Source organism: Hemibagrus wyckioides, linkage group LG26 (assembly GCF_019097595.1).
Source record: "Hemibagrus wyckioides isolate EC202008001 linkage group LG26, SWU_Hwy_1.0, whole genome shotgun sequence".
Classification (NCBI taxonomy): Eukaryota; Metazoa; Chordata; class Actinopteri; order Siluriformes; family Bagridae; genus Hemibagrus; species Hemibagrus wyckioides.
Window position 1 is genome coordinate 738,712 of NC_080735.1, and position 20,876 is coordinate 759,587.

At 41.5% G+C, this 20,876-nt stretch overlaps 3 protein-coding genes across 4 annotated transcripts in view; all 3 read left to right on the forward strand.

Annotated features, from left to right (window-relative positions):
* The window catches only part of lratb.1 (lecithin retinol acyltransferase b, tandem duplicate 1), a 46,953-nt gene extending 39,141 nt beyond the window's left edge, over positions 1–7,812 (forward strand). The window contains exon 20 of the mRNA XM_058380215.1: positions 7,094–7,812. Coding sequence (XP_058236198.1) covers positions 7,094–7,168 — 75 coding nt within the window. The 3' untranslated portion in view covers positions 7,169–7,812. The remainder of the gene's footprint in view (positions 1–7,093) is intronic.
* A 2,414-nt stretch (positions 7,813–10,226) lies between these two features.
* Positions 10,227–20,876, forward strand: part of LOC131346497 (lecithin retinol acyltransferase-like) — a 155,816-nt gene continuing 145,166 nt past the window's right edge. Inside the window, exons 1-2 of one of the 2 annotated variants that reach the window (XM_058379952.1) lie at positions 10,227–11,109; positions 12,134–12,306. In XM_058379952.1, the coding sequence (XP_058235935.1) occupies positions 10,558–11,109; positions 12,134–12,286 (705 nt within the window). In that variant the 5' untranslated portion in view covers positions 10,227–10,557 and the 3' untranslated portion in view covers positions 12,287–12,306. Of the gene's footprint in view, positions 11,110–12,133; positions 12,505–20,876 lie in introns of those variants that run through there. The other variant, XM_058379951.1, reaches the window with a different exon arrangement.
* On the forward strand, positions 14,569–20,369 carry lratb.2 (lecithin retinol acyltransferase b, tandem duplicate 2). The gene is made up of 2 exons (XM_058379944.1): positions 14,569–17,486; positions 19,708–20,369. Exons 1-2 carry the CDS (start codon positions 16,863–16,865, stop codon positions 19,861–19,863), a joined length of 780 nt encoding a protein of 259 aa, XP_058235927.1. The 5' UTR covers positions 14,569–16,862; the 3' UTR covers positions 19,864–20,369.

Consider the following 20,876-nt stretch of genomic DNA (forward strand, 5'->3'; position numbering starts at 1 on the left):
TTTCACACACACACAGATTTACACACAGATTTACACACAGATTTACATACACACACACACACAGATTTACACACACACACAGATTTACACAAACACACACACACAGATTTACACACACACACACACACACACACAGATTTACACACAGATTTATACACAGATTTTCTCACACACACATTTTCTCACACACACAGATTTACACACACAAACACACAGACACACAGATTTACACACACACGTACACACACACACACACACAGATTTACACACACACACACATTTACACACACACACACAGATTTACACACACACACACACACACACACACACACAGATTTACACACACACACACACACACACACAGATTTACACACACACCCAGATTTACACACACACACACACACATTTACACACACACAGATTTACACACACACAGATTTACACACACACACACACACAGATTTACACACACACACATTTACACACACACAGATTTACACACACACACAGATTTACACACACACACACACAGATTTACACACACCCACACAGATTTACACAAACACACACACACACAGATTTATACACACACACAGATTTATACACACACACACAGATTTACACACACACAGATTTACACACACACACGCAGATTTACACACACACACACACGCAGATTTATACACACACACACAGATTTACACACACACACGCAGATTTATACACACACACACAGATTTACACACACACACACAGATTTACACACACACACCCACACACATACAGATTTACACACACACACAGATTTATACACACACGCAGATTTACACACACACACACGCAGATTTACACACACACACACGCAGATTTATACACACACACACAGATTTACACACACACACGCAGATTTATACACACACACACAGATTTACACACACACACAGATTTACACACACACACCCACACACATACAGATTTACACACACACACAGATTTACACACACACACAAACAGATTTACACACACACACAAACAGATTTACACACACACACAGATTTACACACACACACACAAACAGATTTACACACACAGATTTACACACACACACACACAGATTTACACACACAGATTTACACACACACACAGATTTACACACACAGATTTACACACACACACAGATTTACACACGCAGATTTACACACACACACACACACACACACACAGATTTACACACACACACACACAGATTTACACACACACACAGATTTACACACACACACACACACACACAGATTTACACACACACACACACACAGATTTACACACACACACACACACAGATTTACACACACACACACACACACACACAGATTTACACACACACACACACACACACACAGATTTACACACACACACACATACAGATTTACACACACACACACACACAAATTTACACACACACAGATTTACACACACACACAGATTTACACACACACACACACACACAGATTTACACACACACACACAGATTTACACACACACAGATTTACACATACACACAAACACACACACACATTTATACACACAAACACACACACACACACAGATTTACACACAAACACACACACACACACACAGATTTACACACACACACACACACAGATTTACACACACACACACACACACACAGATTTACACACACACACAGATTTACACACAGATTTACACAAACACACACACACACACACACAGATTTACACAAACACACACACACACACAGATTTACACACACACACACACACAGATTTACACACACACACAGATTTACACACACACACAGATTTACACACACACACACACAGATTTACACACACACACACAGATTTACACACACACACACACACACACACAGATTTACACACACACAGATTTACACACACACAGATTTACACACACACACACACACACAGATTTACACACACACACACAGATTTACACACACACACACACACAGATTTACACACACACAGATTTACACACACACAGATTTACACACACACACACACACACAGATTTACACACACACACACAGATTTACACACACACACACAGATTTACACACACACACAGATTTACACACACACACACACACACAGATTTACACACACACACACAGATTTACACACACACACAGATTTACACACACATACACACACAGATTTACACACACACAGATTTACACACACACACACACATACAGATTTACACACACACACAGATTTATACACACACAGATTTACACACACACACAGATTTATACACACACAGATTTACACACACAGATTTACACACACACATACACACACACACACACAGATTTACACACACATACACACACAGATTTACACACACATACAGATTTACACACACACACACACACACAGACTTGCACACAGATTTACACACACACAGATTTACACACACACACACAGATTTACACACACACACAGATTTACACACACACAGATTTACACACACACAGATTTACACACACACAGATTTACACACACAAACACACACACACAGATTTACACACACAAACACACAGCTTTACACACACACAGATTTACACACACACAGATTTACACACACACACACAGATTTACACACACACACAGATTTATACACACAAACACACACACACGGATTTACACACAGATTTATACACAGATTTACACACACACACACACACAGATTTACACACCCACACACACAGATACACACACACGCACACACACACAGATTTACACACACACACACACACACACACACACACACACACACAGATTTACACACACACATTTACACACACACACAGATTTACACACACACACACACACACAGATTTACACACACACAGATTTACACACACACACACACACACACACAGATTTACATACACACACAGATTTACACACACAGATTTACACATACACACAAACACACACACATTTATACACACAAACACACACACACACAGATTTACACACACAAACACACACACACAGATTTACACACACACACACACACACAGATTTACACACACACACATACACAGATTTACACAGATTTATACACAGATTTTCTCACACACACAGATTTACACACACACACACACAGATTTACACACACACCCAGATTTACACACACACACACACATTTACACACACACAGATTTACACACACACAGATTTACACACACACACACACACACAGATTTACACACACACACATTTACACACACACAGATTTACACACACACACAGATTTACACACACACACACACACAGATTTACACACACACACACACAGATTTACACACACCCACACAGATTTACACAAACACACAGATTTATACACACACACAGATTTACACACACACACAGATTTACACACACACACAGATTTATACACACACACAGATTTACACACACACACAGATTTATACACACACACAGATTTACACAAACACACACACACAGATTTATACACACACACACAGATTTACACACACACACGCAGATTTACACACACACACACAGATTTACACACACACACAGATTTACACACACACACCCACACACATACAGATTTACACACACACACAGATTTACACACACACACACACAGATTTACACACACACAGATTTACACACACACAGCTTTACACACACACACACACACACAGATTTACACACACAGATTTTCACACACACAGATTTACACACACAGATTTACACACAGATTTACACACACACACACACACAGATTTACACACACAGATTTACACACACACACAGATTTACACACGCAGATTTACACACACACACACACACAGATTTACACACACACACACACAGATTTACACACACACACACACAGAGATTTACACACACACACACATACAGATTTACACACACACACACAAATTTACACACACACAGATTTACACACACACACAGATTTACACACACACACACACACAGATTTACACACACACACACACACACAGATTTACACACACACAGATTTACACATACACACAAACACACACACACATTTATACACACAAACACACACACACACACACACAGATTTACACACAAACACACACACACACACAGATTTACACACACACACACACACACACACAGATTTACACACACACACACACACACACAGATTTACACACACACACAGATTTACACACAGATTTACACAAACACACACACACACACAGATTTACACAAACACACACACACACACAGATTTACACACACACACACACACACACAGATTTACACACACACACACACAGATTTACACACACACACAGATTTACACACACACACACAGATTTACACACACATACACACACAGATTTACACATACACACACAGATTTACACACACACAGATTTACACACACACAGATTTACACACACATAGATTTACACACACACACACACACAGATTTACACACACACACACAAACACACACACACAGATTTACACACACACACACACACAAACACACACACACACAAACACACACAGATTTACACACACACACACAAACACACACACACACAGATTTACACACACACACACAGATTTACACACACACACACAGATTTACACACACACATTTACACACACAGATTTACACACACACACATACAGATTTACACGCACACACATACAGATTTACATACACACACACACACACACACACACAGATTTACACACACACACACAGATTTACACACACACACACACAAACACACACACATTTACACACACAGATTTACACACACACACAGATTTACACACACACAGATTTACACACACAAACACACACACACAGATTTACACACACACACACACAGATTTACACACACACACACACACACACACAGATTTACACACACACACACACACACACACACATTTACACACACACACAGATTTACACACACACAGATTTACACATACACACAAACACACACACAGATTTTCACACACACACACACACACACACAGATTTACACACACAAACACACACACAGATTTACACACACACACACACACACAGATTTACACACACACACACACACAGATTTACACACACACACAGATTTACACACACACACACACACAGATTTACACACAGATTTACACACACACACACATATTTACACACAGATTTACACACAGATTTACACACACACACACACACAGATTTACACACACAGATTTACACACACACACACACACAGATTTACACACACAGATTTACACACACACACACACACACAGATTTACACACACAGATTTACACACACACACACACACAGATTTACACACACACAGATTTACACACACACACTGATTCACACACACACAGATTTACACACACACACAGATTTACACACACACAGATTTACACACACAGATACACACACACACACACACACAGATTTACACACACACACAAACACACACACAGATTTACACACACACACACACAGATTTACACACACAGATTTACACACACACACACAGATTTACACACACACACACACACAGATTTACACACACACACACACAGATTTACACACACACACACAGATTTACACACACACACACACACACACACAGATTTACACACACACACACACACAGATTTACACACACACACACACACACAGATTTACACACACACACACACAGATTTACACACACACACACACACACATTTACACACACACACACAGATTTACACACACACACACACACACACATTTACACACACACACACACAGATTTACACACACACACAGATTTACACACACACACACACACAGATTTACACACACACACACACAGATTTACACACACACACACACACATATATTTACACACACACACAGATTTACACACACACACAAACACACACAGATTTACACACACACTCAGATTTACACACACACACACAGATTTACACACACACACAGATTTACACACACACACACACAGATTTACAGACACACACACACACACAGATTTACACACACACACACAGATTTACAGACACACACACACAGATTTACACACTCACACAAACACACAGATTTACACACACACACAAACACACACACAGATTTACACACACACACAGATTTACACACACACTCACAGATTTACACACACACACACAGATTTACACACACACACACACACAGATTTACAGACACACACACACACACAGATTTACACACACACACACACAGATTTACACACTCACACACACAGATTTACACACACACACACACACACACATTTACACACACACACACACAGATTTACACACACACACACACACACACACACACAGATTCACACACACACAGATTTACACACACACACAAACACACACACAGATTCACACACACACAGATTTACACACACACACACACACACACAGATTTACACACACACACACACAGATTTACACACACACACACACATTTACACACACACACACACAGATTTACACACACACACACACACACACACATTTACACACACACACACACAGATTTACACACCCACACACACACAGATTTACACACACACACACACATTTACACACACACACACACAGATTTACACACACACACACACACACATTTACACACACACACACACACAGATTTACACACACACACACACACACAGATTTACAAACAATATTTAATAATTAATATTTTCCGATAGTAGAAATAACTAAATCCATGTCCATGTAACTTGCTCTTGTGTTTCCATCTAAACTAACTCAGAGGAGCAGCAGCTTTCTCCTGGTGCTTTGGTCTTTACCATAAAACCCTGACCACACATGCAGGACCCCCCTGAGGTCTGGACAGTCGTGTCCTTCAGCCGGTCACAGCCTCAGTCTCTAGCGTTCCTCTTTCTTCTCTCTCTGATGTTACGGATCTTGTAAACGGTTGTGTGTTATATTTCCTCTCTTTCAGGGAAAAGCTTATGGACAGATGTTGCTGGACTACAGATTGAGTGGACTTCCTGACCTCATCTCACTGGTACACTGAGGAAACATGATGATCTGAGGAAATCTACACAAACATTAGAACTGAAAACTGAGTCACCTGACTCCACGAGAACAAGACACACAGCACCAGCTAATCATTTTCTTATTTGTTGTGTGTGTGTGTGTGTGTGTGTGTGTAACCAACACTACCTTACCCTCACTCTTCCTATTAGTAAGAATTCTTCCACAGGATGGGGCGTGTAAAGTTAAACTCCTCCCTGAATCACATTAAACATCTTCACACTGAGCTGATCGTTATGGTATTGTTCCTGAGATTGCAGTTACCGCGGTAACAGTCAGATTTCACTGCTAGCCTCTAAAAACAGAACGTCTTCCTGATGTTTCATGTCCAGCATCATTTTACTGAGAAATCCCACACAGGAGCACACTCTGGACTCCCAGAATGCAGTGCGGCTCTACAGCGGAGACTCCACTCAGCCAGTTAGCCAGCCCTAGATTTCCCCTTGGAGGTCAGTGTGTCCATCTGTCTGTCTCGTTAGTGGACGTTTTGGACGCTGATGTGTACAGATGAGGAGGTGAGAGAGCTGGAAAGACAAAAGCACTAATAAAAAAATACATTCTCAGATAATTTTATAGTGAAAATGTTTGTTCAAGTCTAAATGAAATAAAAACTAGATGAAGGTCTCTCACCTGAGCGCGTTATCTGTTATTGTACACCAGTGTACGGGATTTATTCCTCTTTTTTAAGCACCTGAATCTCTATATTTTTCCTTCTTTAAATAAATAAACATCAAACCCACCTGGTGACGGCAGGGACACGCCTGTCTGAACCCCTCTTACACATTCCTTTTTCCGTCTGGATTCTGAGGCCGATGTGTCTGGAAGTGATTAGGGCGTTCCTACAGGAGACACACACACACACACACACACTCTCTCTGCTCGGGGGTTTGTTTTTGTTTGAAAACTTGCTGCTGTGAAACATGTACTGTGTTCAGGACATGTGATTGGCTGGAGGTGAACTGAAGATCAGGAGGCATTACCAGAGTGTAGTCAGGGTCAGTTATCAGCTCTGTGAGGATGCTGAAACAGACGACTTCCTGCAGCAGACACTGAGCTCTGCTCTTACACCAGAGGTGATGCTAAAGCCATAAACCTTTTGAAGTTTCAGCCTCTTAGATCATCATCTGACTGTTCACACAGGAAGTAAGGAACCAGAGACACAGAGAGAGGAAGGGGGAGAGAGAGAGAGAGACAGAGAGAGAGTGAGTCTGTACTCAGCCTTTAACTGTTGAACACATGCAGACAGACTTTGTGTGTGTGTGGAAGGTGTCGGCCTCATTTTAATGCCTCCCATGTTCACACACTCCAATAGAACCCAGCTTCATCTTTGAGAAGTCAGACATTTATCACAGAGCCTTGTTGAGCAGCTCCACACACACACACTGGCTCAGTGACACATGAGAAGAAACTGAGATAAATCTCCTGTCATTTATCACCAGCTGTCGCTCAGAGCTGTGTGTGTGCTCCACCCCGAGGGTCCAGCACTAAATCCCCGTAAAGAATCGGCTCTAACCCTCACTGGGGCGTCTTTGTTACGGCTCACACACGGTGGTGGTGGGGGAGGAGCTGCACGACATGGCCGCTTTAACTGGCTTCAGTCACCAAACTCACATTTATCTTCTGCTAACAATACAGCTTTCCCCACAGCCTTCTCCTGGGCTTTACTTCCAGAGAGCAGTCTGACTGTAGCAGAGGGGAATGCTGGGTAATTGAAGCCATATGGAACACTACTTCATAACGTGTTCTCAGCTTTCACACACACACACACACACTTGAGAATGTGTAGCATTACTCCCACAGATCAGAGGAGAAGCTCTTATGACATCACACTGCTGTTACATGCTGCCTTCTGATTGGTCAGTTTATATTACTGTGTTTGTTCTCGTACCTTTTTGTTTCTATATAAACAGATGTTTCTGTAATAATTATGGAAGGAGTCTCCAGTGTCAGCACTTTGTAACAGTCAGAGGTCAAGCTGTAACTTCAGGTTTAATGACATCTTCAAGACAGAGGAGTTTAGGATTCTCTGACGACAGGAAGTGACGCTTTTCACTGATTGTCCAGCATTACATATAATAACAAATGGATCATTCAGTAATTAATAAATAAATAAATAAATAAATAATCACTCACTCAATCCTCGTCTGTAAATGCTGCTGTAAGAGGAATGAAGAGGGTGATGTGTTCTTACAGGAAAATAATCAGCATTGGAGAGATGACAATAACTCCATCACTCTTGGGTGTTGATTATTTTCCCAGACCTGCACAACTGTGTTCTCCTCGAGCTGCTGTCCTGGGTGTAGGGGACAGGGACACGCTGCTGTCCTGGGTGTAGGGGACAGGGACACGCTGCTGTCCTGGGTGTAGGGGACAGGGACACGCTGCTGTCCTGGGTGTAGGGGACAGGGACACGCTGCTGTCCTGGGTGTAGGGGACAGGGACACGCTGCTGTCCTGGGTGTAGGGGACAGGGACACGCTGCTGTCCTGGGTTTAGGGGACAGGGACACACTGCTGTCCTGAGTGTAGGGGACAGGGACACACTGCTGTCCTGGGTTTAGGGGACAGGGAAAACACTAATGTCCTGGGTTTAGGGGACAGGGACACACTGCTGTCCTGTCATGTGCAGTCAGACAGGAGGAGGGGGGGTGAAGTATAGTCTGTTATAGCAGCTATAAACACTCATTCCTTGACCAGACTCCCCCCCCCCTCTGTCCCTCTCTCTCTCTCTCTCTCTCTCTCTGTCCCTCTCCCCCCTCTCTCTCTCTCTGTCCCTCTCCCCCCTCTCTCTCTCTCTCTGTCCCTCTCCCCCCTCTCTCTCTCTCTCTCTGTCCCTCTCCCCCCTCTCTCTCCCTCCCCCCCTCTCCCCCCTCTCTCTGTCCCTCTCCCCCTCTCTCTCCCTCCCCCCCTCTCCCTCTCCCCCTCTGTCCCTCTCTCTCCCTCCCCCTCTCCCCCTCTGTCCCTCTCTCTCCATCTCCCCCTCTCTCTCTCCCTCTGTCCCTCTCTCTCCATCTCCCCGTCTCTCTGTCCCTCTCTCTCCCTCTGTCCCTCTCTCTCCCCCTCTTCCCCCCCCCCCCAGTAAACTGTAGCTCGAGGCTCATCGTGTTAGAGAGAATTCTTTTTCGAACTTTTTCCTTTTGTCCAATACAGAAATACTTTAATAAAATCAGAGATCCACGGCTGAAGACTGAAGACTTTTTAATCCATAAAATAATGAGAAAATAACCCTCGTTTCTTTGTTTTTGTTAAATTGTGAGACTTTTCTAGCCGAACTGACATTCTTCCAGATTCTGACGTCACTGTGAAGAGAGGCGCAGAGAGCGCGCGCTACTTCCTCTTCGTGGAGACAGAGGCGCGAGGACTCGGGCACGATGTTTGACTCTTTGCTGCTGCTGTTGCAGAAAACTCTCCTGTTCGCGCACTGGGACTTTTTCCGCGTCGTGACCTCGAGAGCCGACAAGCCGAGGCAGACGGAGAGGACGGAGCGCACGGGGGCGGAAGTCACGGCGCAGCTCGAGCGCGGAGATCTGCTGGAAGTTCCCCGCACGCTCTTCGTGCACTTCGGCATCTACTTGGGCGACGGGAAGGTGGCACACCTCATCCCCGACATCCTCCCGCTGCTCACGCGCGATGAGCTCCGGGTCCGAGCCGTAGTGAGCAATAAGCGGCTGTTGCTGGGAGTGCTGTGCCGCAGAGCCGCCGTGAGAGTGGACACGCTCGAGGACTTCGTGTACGGGGCGCGCGTGCTGCTCGTCAACGCCATGGACGGTGTGCTCGGTGTGCGGCCCGCGCCGAAAGAGGAGGTCGCGCGCACGGCGGAGAAGCTGGTCGGCGCTGTCCGTTACAGTCTCCTGTGGAACAACTGTGAGCACTTCGTCACCTTCTGCAGATACGGTACCGGGGTCAGCCTGCAGACCGACAAGGTACCGGACACACACATGTCCGTCAGTTTTATTTCTCACATACACAATCATACAGAGATGAATATTAAAGGAAAAACTTTAACATAGAATTTAAAAAGAAAATAAGCTACAAAAATAGAATAATAATTTACTGCACAATAAAGTGGACACTGTAGAAAAGGTGAAAGAACATACAACATCTGGGGGAAAAAAGGAGAATAGATGACCGGTGAACACACTGACCACTGATCCAAGTAACAGAAGTGTGAGTGTACTGTTGAGTAAAAGTGCAACGTGTGTACAGTGGCTGTGGAGTTGTAGAGTATTCTGTAAGGTCAGTTGAAGAAGACAGTGTTATGGAAAGTGTCCAAAAGAATCCAGGCCCTCTAGGTGTTCCCCTGGACGAGGGCAGGATGGCCTGCAGGACGAAGCTTCTCGTTCTTTCAGAGTTCACCTTCAAGGAGAATAGTCCATTGTTGTGAAGGCTGAGGTCCTTCACTATCTTCCTGGCCTTGGTCCAGCACCACTCACTGTAGATGGACTGCTGGTCAGGAGCTCAGTGCGGATGGGAAGCTCAGCTGACCGCTCCACCCTCTGGAGAGCTCGTCTGTTCCGTTCTCAAACCAGGCTGCGATGCTTCATGTCAAGATGCTCTCAGTGGTTCAGGTGTAAAAAGTCCTTGTCAACTGAGAGTCCTTTAAAAGTCTGAACCGGTCCAGGAAGTGTTCTCGAAGGGTCAGGAGACTGACCTGATGACTCCCATCCTAAAGTCTGTTTCTCAGCCAGAACTTCACGAGGATTTGCTCCAGGATATCAGGAACAAGATCAGAACCAGTCAGAACAGAAGAGTTTTACATAAAAACATGGAAAAATCCCAGAAATCCTTTTAAAATCAGTTCATTTAAAGCAGCGTCCACATGAGCGGAGAGACGTTTGTGGACCATCCGACTGCTCTGGACTGTAAATGAGAAGAGTTTCAGTGTGTGTGAGAGAAACCACTCTAACCTCACTAACACATTAACACCTCTCTCCTTCTCCTCTACAGTTCTGTGAGTGCCTGAAATCTGTTATTTGTGATCAGAGGAGTGTCCTGGTCACTGCGGTCAGTGGGCTGTTTTCCATATTGTTCCTGGGATTGTCCTCATCCACAGCACTTCCACTCCTCCTCATGTCCTTCATCCTCTGGATGGCTGGATAAGAGAATTTCATCATCATCATGTCTCCATCATCTGTGTTCAGTTCAACACAGGTGTGTGTGTGTGTGTGTGTGTGTGTGTTGTAGTGATATATCACTAAACTCTACTGTACTGACAGTGACTCAGTGCTGCTCTCACATGTTTATAGAAGTTTAACAGTTTTATGTTAATCATGTATGTTTTTCTACTTCAGTTAACATTAATAAATGTTTCAAACAGATTCATGTCTCGTATCATTAGATTAGATTAGATTAGATTAGATTAGATTAGATTAGATTAGATCACTTTATTAATCCAAGAGGGAAATTCACACATTACAGCAGCAGAGTTTTCAGCAACATGTGAAGAAGAGTAATAAAATAAATGCAGTAAGAGAAGGATCTACAAACAACAACGAGAATAAAACACACAGCTGCTCTCTGACGAGGGAAACACCGCTGTGTGTGGTCATGCCTTCACTCGTGTTGGTATGGAACGTCACTGTGCGTGTTCCTGCGAGTGTGTGTGTTCCTGCGAGTGTGTGTGTTCCTGCGAGTGTGTGTGTTCCTGCGTGTGTGTGTTCCTGCGTGTGTGTGTTCCTGCGTGTGTCTGTGCGTCTTCCTGCGTGCGTGTTCCTGCGTGTGTCTGTGCGTGTTCCTGCATGTGTGTGTGTGTGTTCCTGCGTGTTCCTGTGTGTGTGTGTGTGTGTGTGTGTGTGTGTGTGCGCATGCTTAAAGCTATTACTCCTTCTGCACAGGTTTAATCCTGATTATTTAAAAACAATTTTTTTTGGTGTAAAAAGACAATCGGGGTGAAATGAGATGAATATCTGTGATATATACAGCTCTGGAAAAAAATAAGAGCTCACTGCAAATAATGACTTTCTTCTGTTTATGCTGCTGACAATATTTCTCCTAAATTCAGAATATAATTATTGTTATTTAGAGTGTATATTTAAAGGAAATGACATCACATCAAAATAACCCCAGATCATGCAGGATTTGCAGATAAAAATAAAACAAAATGTAAATAATTTGTAAACAGATTGTGTTAATGCTTTGTGTAAATAACATTAAGAGATCAGTATTTGGTGGAATAACCCCGATGTGTTTTGGCTCCATGATCTCCACCAGTTTCTCACACTGCTGTTGGGGAACTTTATACCACTCTTTTTAAAAAAAAGCAAACAGCTCAGCTTTACTTGATGGTTTGTGACCATCCATCTTCCTCTTGATGACATTCCAGAGGTTTTCAATAGGGTTCACATCTGGAGATTAGGCAGTGGTCGCTTATTTTTTTCCAGAGCTGTATATATGATCAATGATGATGAGATAAATATATATGATGAGTATATGTGATGAGTATATATGATTATATGTGATGAGTATATATGATTATATATGATGAGTATATATGATTATATATGATGAGTATATGTGATGAGTATATGTGATGATTATATATGATGAGTATATGTGATGAGTATATGTGATGAGTATATATGATTATATATGATGAGTATATATGATGAGTATATGTGATGAGTATATATGATGAGTATATATGATTATATATGATGAGTATATGTGATGAGTATATATGATTATATATGATGAGTATATATGATTATATATGATGAGTATATGTGATGAGTATATATGATTATATATGATGAGTATATGTGATGAGTATATGTGATTATATGTGATGAGTATATATGATTATATATGATGAGTATATGTGATGAGTATATGTGATGAGTATATGTGATGAGTATATATGATTATATATGATGAGTATATATGATGAGTATATATGATTATATATGATGAGTATATATGATGAGTATATGTGATGAGTATATGTGATGATTATATGTGATGAGTATATGTGATGAGTATATGTGATGATTATATATGATGAGTATATGTGATGAGTATATGTGATGAGTATATGTGATGAGTATATATGATTATATATGATGAGTATATGTGATGAGTATATGTGATGAGTATATATGATGAGTATATGTGATGAGTATATATGAGTATATATGATGAGTATATGTGATGAGTATATGTGATGAGTATATATGATTATATATGATGAGTATATGTGATGATTATATATGATGAGTATGTGATGAGTATATGTGATGAGTATATATGATGAGTATATGTGATGAGTATATGTGATTATATATGATGAGTATATATGATGAGTATATGTGATGAGTATATGTGATGAGTATATGTGATGAGTATATGTGATGAGTATATGTGATGATTATATATGATGAGTATATGTGATGAGTATATATGAGTATATATGATTATATATGATGAGTATATGTGATGAGTATATGTGATGAGTATATATGATTATATATGATGAGTATATGTGATGATTATATATGATGAGTATATGTGATGAGTATATGTGATGAGTATATGTGATGAGTATATGTGATTATATGTGATGAGTATATGTGATGAGTATATGTGATGAGTATATATGATGAGTATATACACTATATTGCCAAAAGTATTTGCTCACCTGCCTTGACTCCCATATGAACTTAAGTGACATCCCATTCCTAATCCATAGGGTTCAATATGACGTCGGTCCACCCTTTGCAGCTATAACAGCTTCAACTCTTCTGGGAAGGCTGTCCACAAGGTTTAGGAGTGTGTTTATGGGAATTTTTGACCATTCTTCCAGAAGCGCATTTGTGAGGTCACACACTGATGTTGGACGAGAAGGCCTGGCTCTCAGTCTCCGCTCTAATTCATCCCAAAGGTGTTCTATCGGGTTGAGGTCAGGACTCTGTGCAGGCCAGTCAAGTTCATCCACACCAGACTCTGTCATCCATGTCTTTATGGACCTTGCTTTGGTCACTGGTGCACAGTCATGTTGGAAGAGGAAGGGGCCAGCTCCAAACTGTTCCCACAAAGTTGGGAGCATGGAATTGTCCAAAATGTCTTGGTATGCTGAAGCATTCAGAGTTCCTTTCACTGGAACTAAGGGGCCAAGCCCAGCTCCTGAAAAACAACCCCACACCATAATCCCCCCTCCACCAAACTTTACACTTGGCACAATGCAGTCAGACAAGTACCGTTCTCCTGGCAACCACCAAACCCAGACTCGTCCATCAGATTGCCAGATGGAGAAGCGCGATTCGTCCCTCCAGAGAACGCGTCTCCACTGCTCTAGAGTCCAGTGGCGGCGTGCTTTACACCACTGCATCCGACGCTTTGCATTGCACTTGGTGATGTATGGCTTGGATGCAGCTGCTCGGCCATGGAAACCCATTCCATGAAGCTCTCTGCGCACTGTTCTTGAGCTAATCTGAAGGCCACATGAAGTTTGGAGGTCTGTAGCGATTGACTCTGCAGAAAGTTGGCGACCTCTTCGCACTATGTGCCTCAGCATCCGCTGACCCCGCTCCGTCAGTTTACGTGGCCTACCACTTCGTGGCTGAGTTGCTGTCGTTCCCAAACACTTCCACGTTCTTATAATACAGCTGACAGTTGACTGTGGAATATTTAGGAGTGAGGAAATTTCACGACTGGATTTGTTGCACAGGTGGCATCCTATCACAGTTCCACGCTGGAATTCACTGAGCTCCTGAGAGCGACCCATTCTTTCACAAATGTTTGTAAAAACAGTCTGCATGCCTAGGTGCTTGATTTTATACACCTGTGGCCATGGAAGTGATTGGAACACCTGATTCTGATTATTTGGATGGGTGAGCGAATACTTTTGGCAATATAGTGTATGATGAGTATATATGATGAGTATATGTGATGAGTAATATTCAGGTTGTGTGTCTGCAGTCTGAGTAAAGCCTGATGGTGTTAGAATCATGCACTCTGAATTTAACGGTTATAAATCTTATATTTATGCTTTTTTATTACTTCAGTGATGTTTTATTGTTGAATTATATTCATTTAAAATGATGTTCCAGGACTTTATTTCATTTCAGGCTGAAAATCTTTGTTTCGATCACATTTTATTTTCGATTCAGATAAAATATCAGAACACAGGAGCTCAGATTGATTTCAACACAATTTCAGTCTGATTTTATTACACAACTTTCCACCCACAGTGACACACACTTCTCCCCCAGCGACACACACTTCTCCCCCAGCGTCACGCACTTCTCCCCCAGCGACACGCACTTCTCCCCCAGCGTCACACACACTTACACACCACACACTCCACCTGATATTCACTACATTAAAATTGATTTATATTTTATTTGTAATTCTGTGTCCTGATTAAACACAGAGCTGTAGAGAGAGCACAGTGGAGTTCTGTAACCGAGTTCTTCAGCCTCCTCAGAGAGCTGGGATTGTGTGAAGTTGTATAACTGCTGGACGTGTTTAGATGTACAGAGGGATTGGAGAGAATTAAAAGTCCACAGTTGCAGCATGCTGACCTGACCTCCACTAAAAATAGAAACTTCTGTCAGTTTTTGCACTTCGCCTTGTTTTTTTTTGTTTTTTTTGTCCCCTTCAGTGTGCAGTGGAGTGAAGTTGTGTAACTCATTGTGTATTGTGTTGTGTTAACATGTGACATTCTTTTCAATAAATCTGGATGAGAACTCGGTCCAGGTCTTTAATCCCCACGCCCCTCCTCAGCCTCTGTGTGGAGGATAAAACCTTCCTCAGACTCTCAGGAACGCAGCTTCTCTCTCAGACCATGTTTCTCCTGCGGTTCCTCAGCAGCTTCTTCACAGCGTTGATCTCAGACAAAAAGAACGAAAAGAAGGACAAAAAGAAACTGAACACAGACACATATGACATCTCTGGGTTTCAGCGGGGGGATCTCCTGGAGGTTCCCCGAACACTCTTCACACATTTTGGGATCTATCTGGGCAACAACCGTGTGGCTCACCTCATTCCTGACATCCTTCCCGTTATCTCGGCTGATGACGGCGCTATCTCCAAGATGGTGACCAACAACCGGCTGATTCTAGGCGTGATCGCCAAAAAGGCCAGCGTTCGTGTGGATTCCGTGGAGGACTTTGCGTACGGAGCCGAGATTCTGGTGAATAGCATGGACAGGGTGTGCAGTCGGCCGCCGCTCCATGGTGAAGAAGTGGCCAGGCGAGCGGAGAAGCTCATGGGATTCATGGACTACAGTCTGCTGTGGTTCAACTGTGAACATTACGTCATGTTCTGCAGATACGGAGCCAGCATGAGCTTTCAGACCTACCAGGTAAATCATTATATATCATTGTACATCAGCATACAACCTCATACATCATCATACATCCTTATACATCATCATACATCATACAACCTCATACATCATACATCCTCATACAACCTCATACATCATCATACATCATACATCCTCATACAACCTCATACATCATACATCCTCATACAACCTCATACATCATACATCCTCATACAACCTCATACATCATACATCCTCATACAACCTCATACATCATACATCCTTATACAACCTCATACATCATACATCCTCATACAACCTCATACATCATACATCCTCATACAACCTCATACATCATACATCCTCATACAACCTCATACATCATACATCCTCATACAACCTCATACATCATACATCCTCATACAACCTCATACATCATCATACATCCTCATACAACCTCACATCATTAAACATCCTCATACAACCTCATACATCATACATCCTCATACAACATCATACATCATCATACAACCTCACATCATCATACAACCTCACACATCATTAAACATCCTCATACAACCTCATACATCATACATCCTCATACAACCTCATACATCATCGTACAACCTCATAGATCCTCATACATCAGCATACAACCTCATACATAATCGTACATCCTCATACATGCTCAAACACCATCACACATCCTCGTACATCACCATACATCATCATAAACCCTCATAAAACCTCATCATACATCATTATCTAATGATAGAAGACATGAATCTGTTTTAAACATTATTAATGCCCAATGTTCAAGTACAGGGTGGGGCACAAAAATGTCCTTTTTTTGAAGGGGAATGAAAGAAAAATTGTGGCTGATAAACAAAATTTATTTTTTGATAATGAAAGAACATAATTTTAAATTTCAAATCATGCTGTTTTAAACAAAATATCTTGAAGGTGGTGTTCACCGTTCTCTATTTTTTTATGGGGATAGCTCAAGGCAGAGGTTTTTAAACATCGCCCCACAAACCTGCAACCCTTCTGAAACGTCAGAAATTGGTTTCATCAGTGCATAGAGAACGAAATTATTTTTTTATCAAAAAATTTTTTTTTTTTTTATCAGCAACAATTTTTCTTTCATTCACCTTCAAAAGAAGGAAGTTTTTGCGCCCCACCCTGTACAAAAACATTTATGATTAAGATGAACACAATTGTTTTTTTTCTAGTTAACTTAAATAAAAAGCAAAAGATTTAGCTAGTTTCTGCTATGGTTAAGGTTTCTTCCTCAGATCATCTCAGGGAGTTTTTCCTCACCACCTTCACCTCAGGCTTCTCATTAGGGATAAAATAAAATAAGGATACAATAATTTAATAATTTAATTTAATAATTTATTTTATTTTTAGTTATTTAGTTAATTTTTTTCTCTCCTTTCTCTGTTTCTCTTCTTTTGTAAAGCTGCTTTGAGACAATGTCCATTGTAAAAGGCGCTATAAACAAAAATAAACAAATAAACTGTAAACAAAATAAACTGTATTAAATTAAGACACAAAATACTCATACGTGTGTGTGTGTGTGTGTGTGTGTGTGCATTTCTTTACACTGAAACACCACATTAGGTTCAACTTTACATTTATTTATTTATTTTAAGCATGTTTGGTTTCATGGAGCAGTCACACAGATGAATAATGATAAGGAATGAATGATAAATAAATGTGTGTGATGTGACGTTGCGGATCTTTATCCCCACCTTGTGTTCGGTCAGAATTAAAACCCAGTCCGCTTACTGCGAAACTATACTGGGAATTTCAGTGAGGGACAACCTTATTCGAATGGTCTAATCTTCCTCTTCATCTTCGGTGAGTTAAATCTCCTGTATTCCTGAGTAACAGCTGACTGCAACCCTGCCATCTGAAACACACCATTTCATCCACTTCCTGTTTACAGTAATAGTCTGTTTACACACGACCCAGGTCTCAGATCCACACAGTACAGGAGACAGACAGAATTCTGTGTGAAGTTCACATGTACATAAACATGTAACGTCGATATTAACTGCTTGTATAATGAGCATGAAGAATGTTATCTGAATGTGAGTGATTGTACACAAAGTCATGAGGCAGAATAAGCAGTTATTGTGACACACTTCTATAAGAGTCCAGACTGATCAATTACTGTAGACACACACACTACTGCATTTACTGTATATGAAACATAACTCAGTAATCATTGAAAACTCTTTTCTTTTTGCAGTTCTGTAAAAGAGTCAGGAAGGTGGTGTTCAGTTGGACCAGCTCCTTCCTCAGTCTGGTGTTGTGTTTGTTCATCACGGGGTTTCTGGGCAGCGTGTCTGTGTGTGGAGTGTTACCCACTCTGATCGTCCCTTTCACCATATGGATGGCATCATGAGTTTAACACCATGTTCCTCTCACTACTGAGCTCCAATAGAAATGTAGTGTGGAGTTTAAAATCTACATCATGTTGACAAAAAAGTTCAGCAACTGTACAATAAACACAAAGTGGTCAGCACTGGGTAGTGTTCGTTCCTCACAGTTCCTGTTCTGACCCCGAGCTCGGGTTATTCTGGGTTTCCTCTTAGTTCTCTGGTTTCCTTCCACCTTCTAAAGCCATGCCCGTGTGTGGACTGGTTAAGACTCTGGATTCACCTCCACGTTGACCTGGTTAAAGTCCGTTAATGAATCCAATGTTTCTGAAGAGTTATAGAATATTTTAGTGTCTCTGTCTCAGCTCACTGTACATTATACTCTACACAGTCTTTATACTGAGAATACCATCATGTGTTTGGAAATAAATTATTAGATCAGTGTGCATAATTTATAGAATTTATTTCTTTACATATAAAGATGGCTTTTTGGACTCCGCTGTATTTATGATTTTCAACATTTTGAATAAATACAATAAAAAATGTAAATCCCGGAAAGAGTGAAAGTGCTTTCAGTGAAATTAAAGAACCTCGCGATAAAGTGGTGTTGACTTCTAGAGTTTGAGAGTCTTGAGGTTGTGTGGATAAACCGTGAATCTTTTACTACTGAAGAGCTTTAAGAATTCTCTTTCTATATTTATATATTTCTAAACTCTGTAAATCCTGCGGAAATTAGTACCATATTACATAAGTACAGTAGTACATTAGTATAATAGTATAGTAGTACAGTACTTCATTAGAATAGTAGTACGTTAGTACAGTAGTATAGTAATATAGTGCGCACCCGGCAGTATGAATCAGTAGTGAGCGCTGCGCGTGTGTACTATTTCTCCATACTATGTAGTGCGCTAGTGTGTGAGTGTAACTGCCGCCTCCCGACCTCACTGTCTCGTGCGCGTTGTAGAAACAAACCCAGGTTTTTATTCACTTTTCTCTCCACACAGTTTCTGTTTTTTTTCTTTCTTCATATTATTAAACT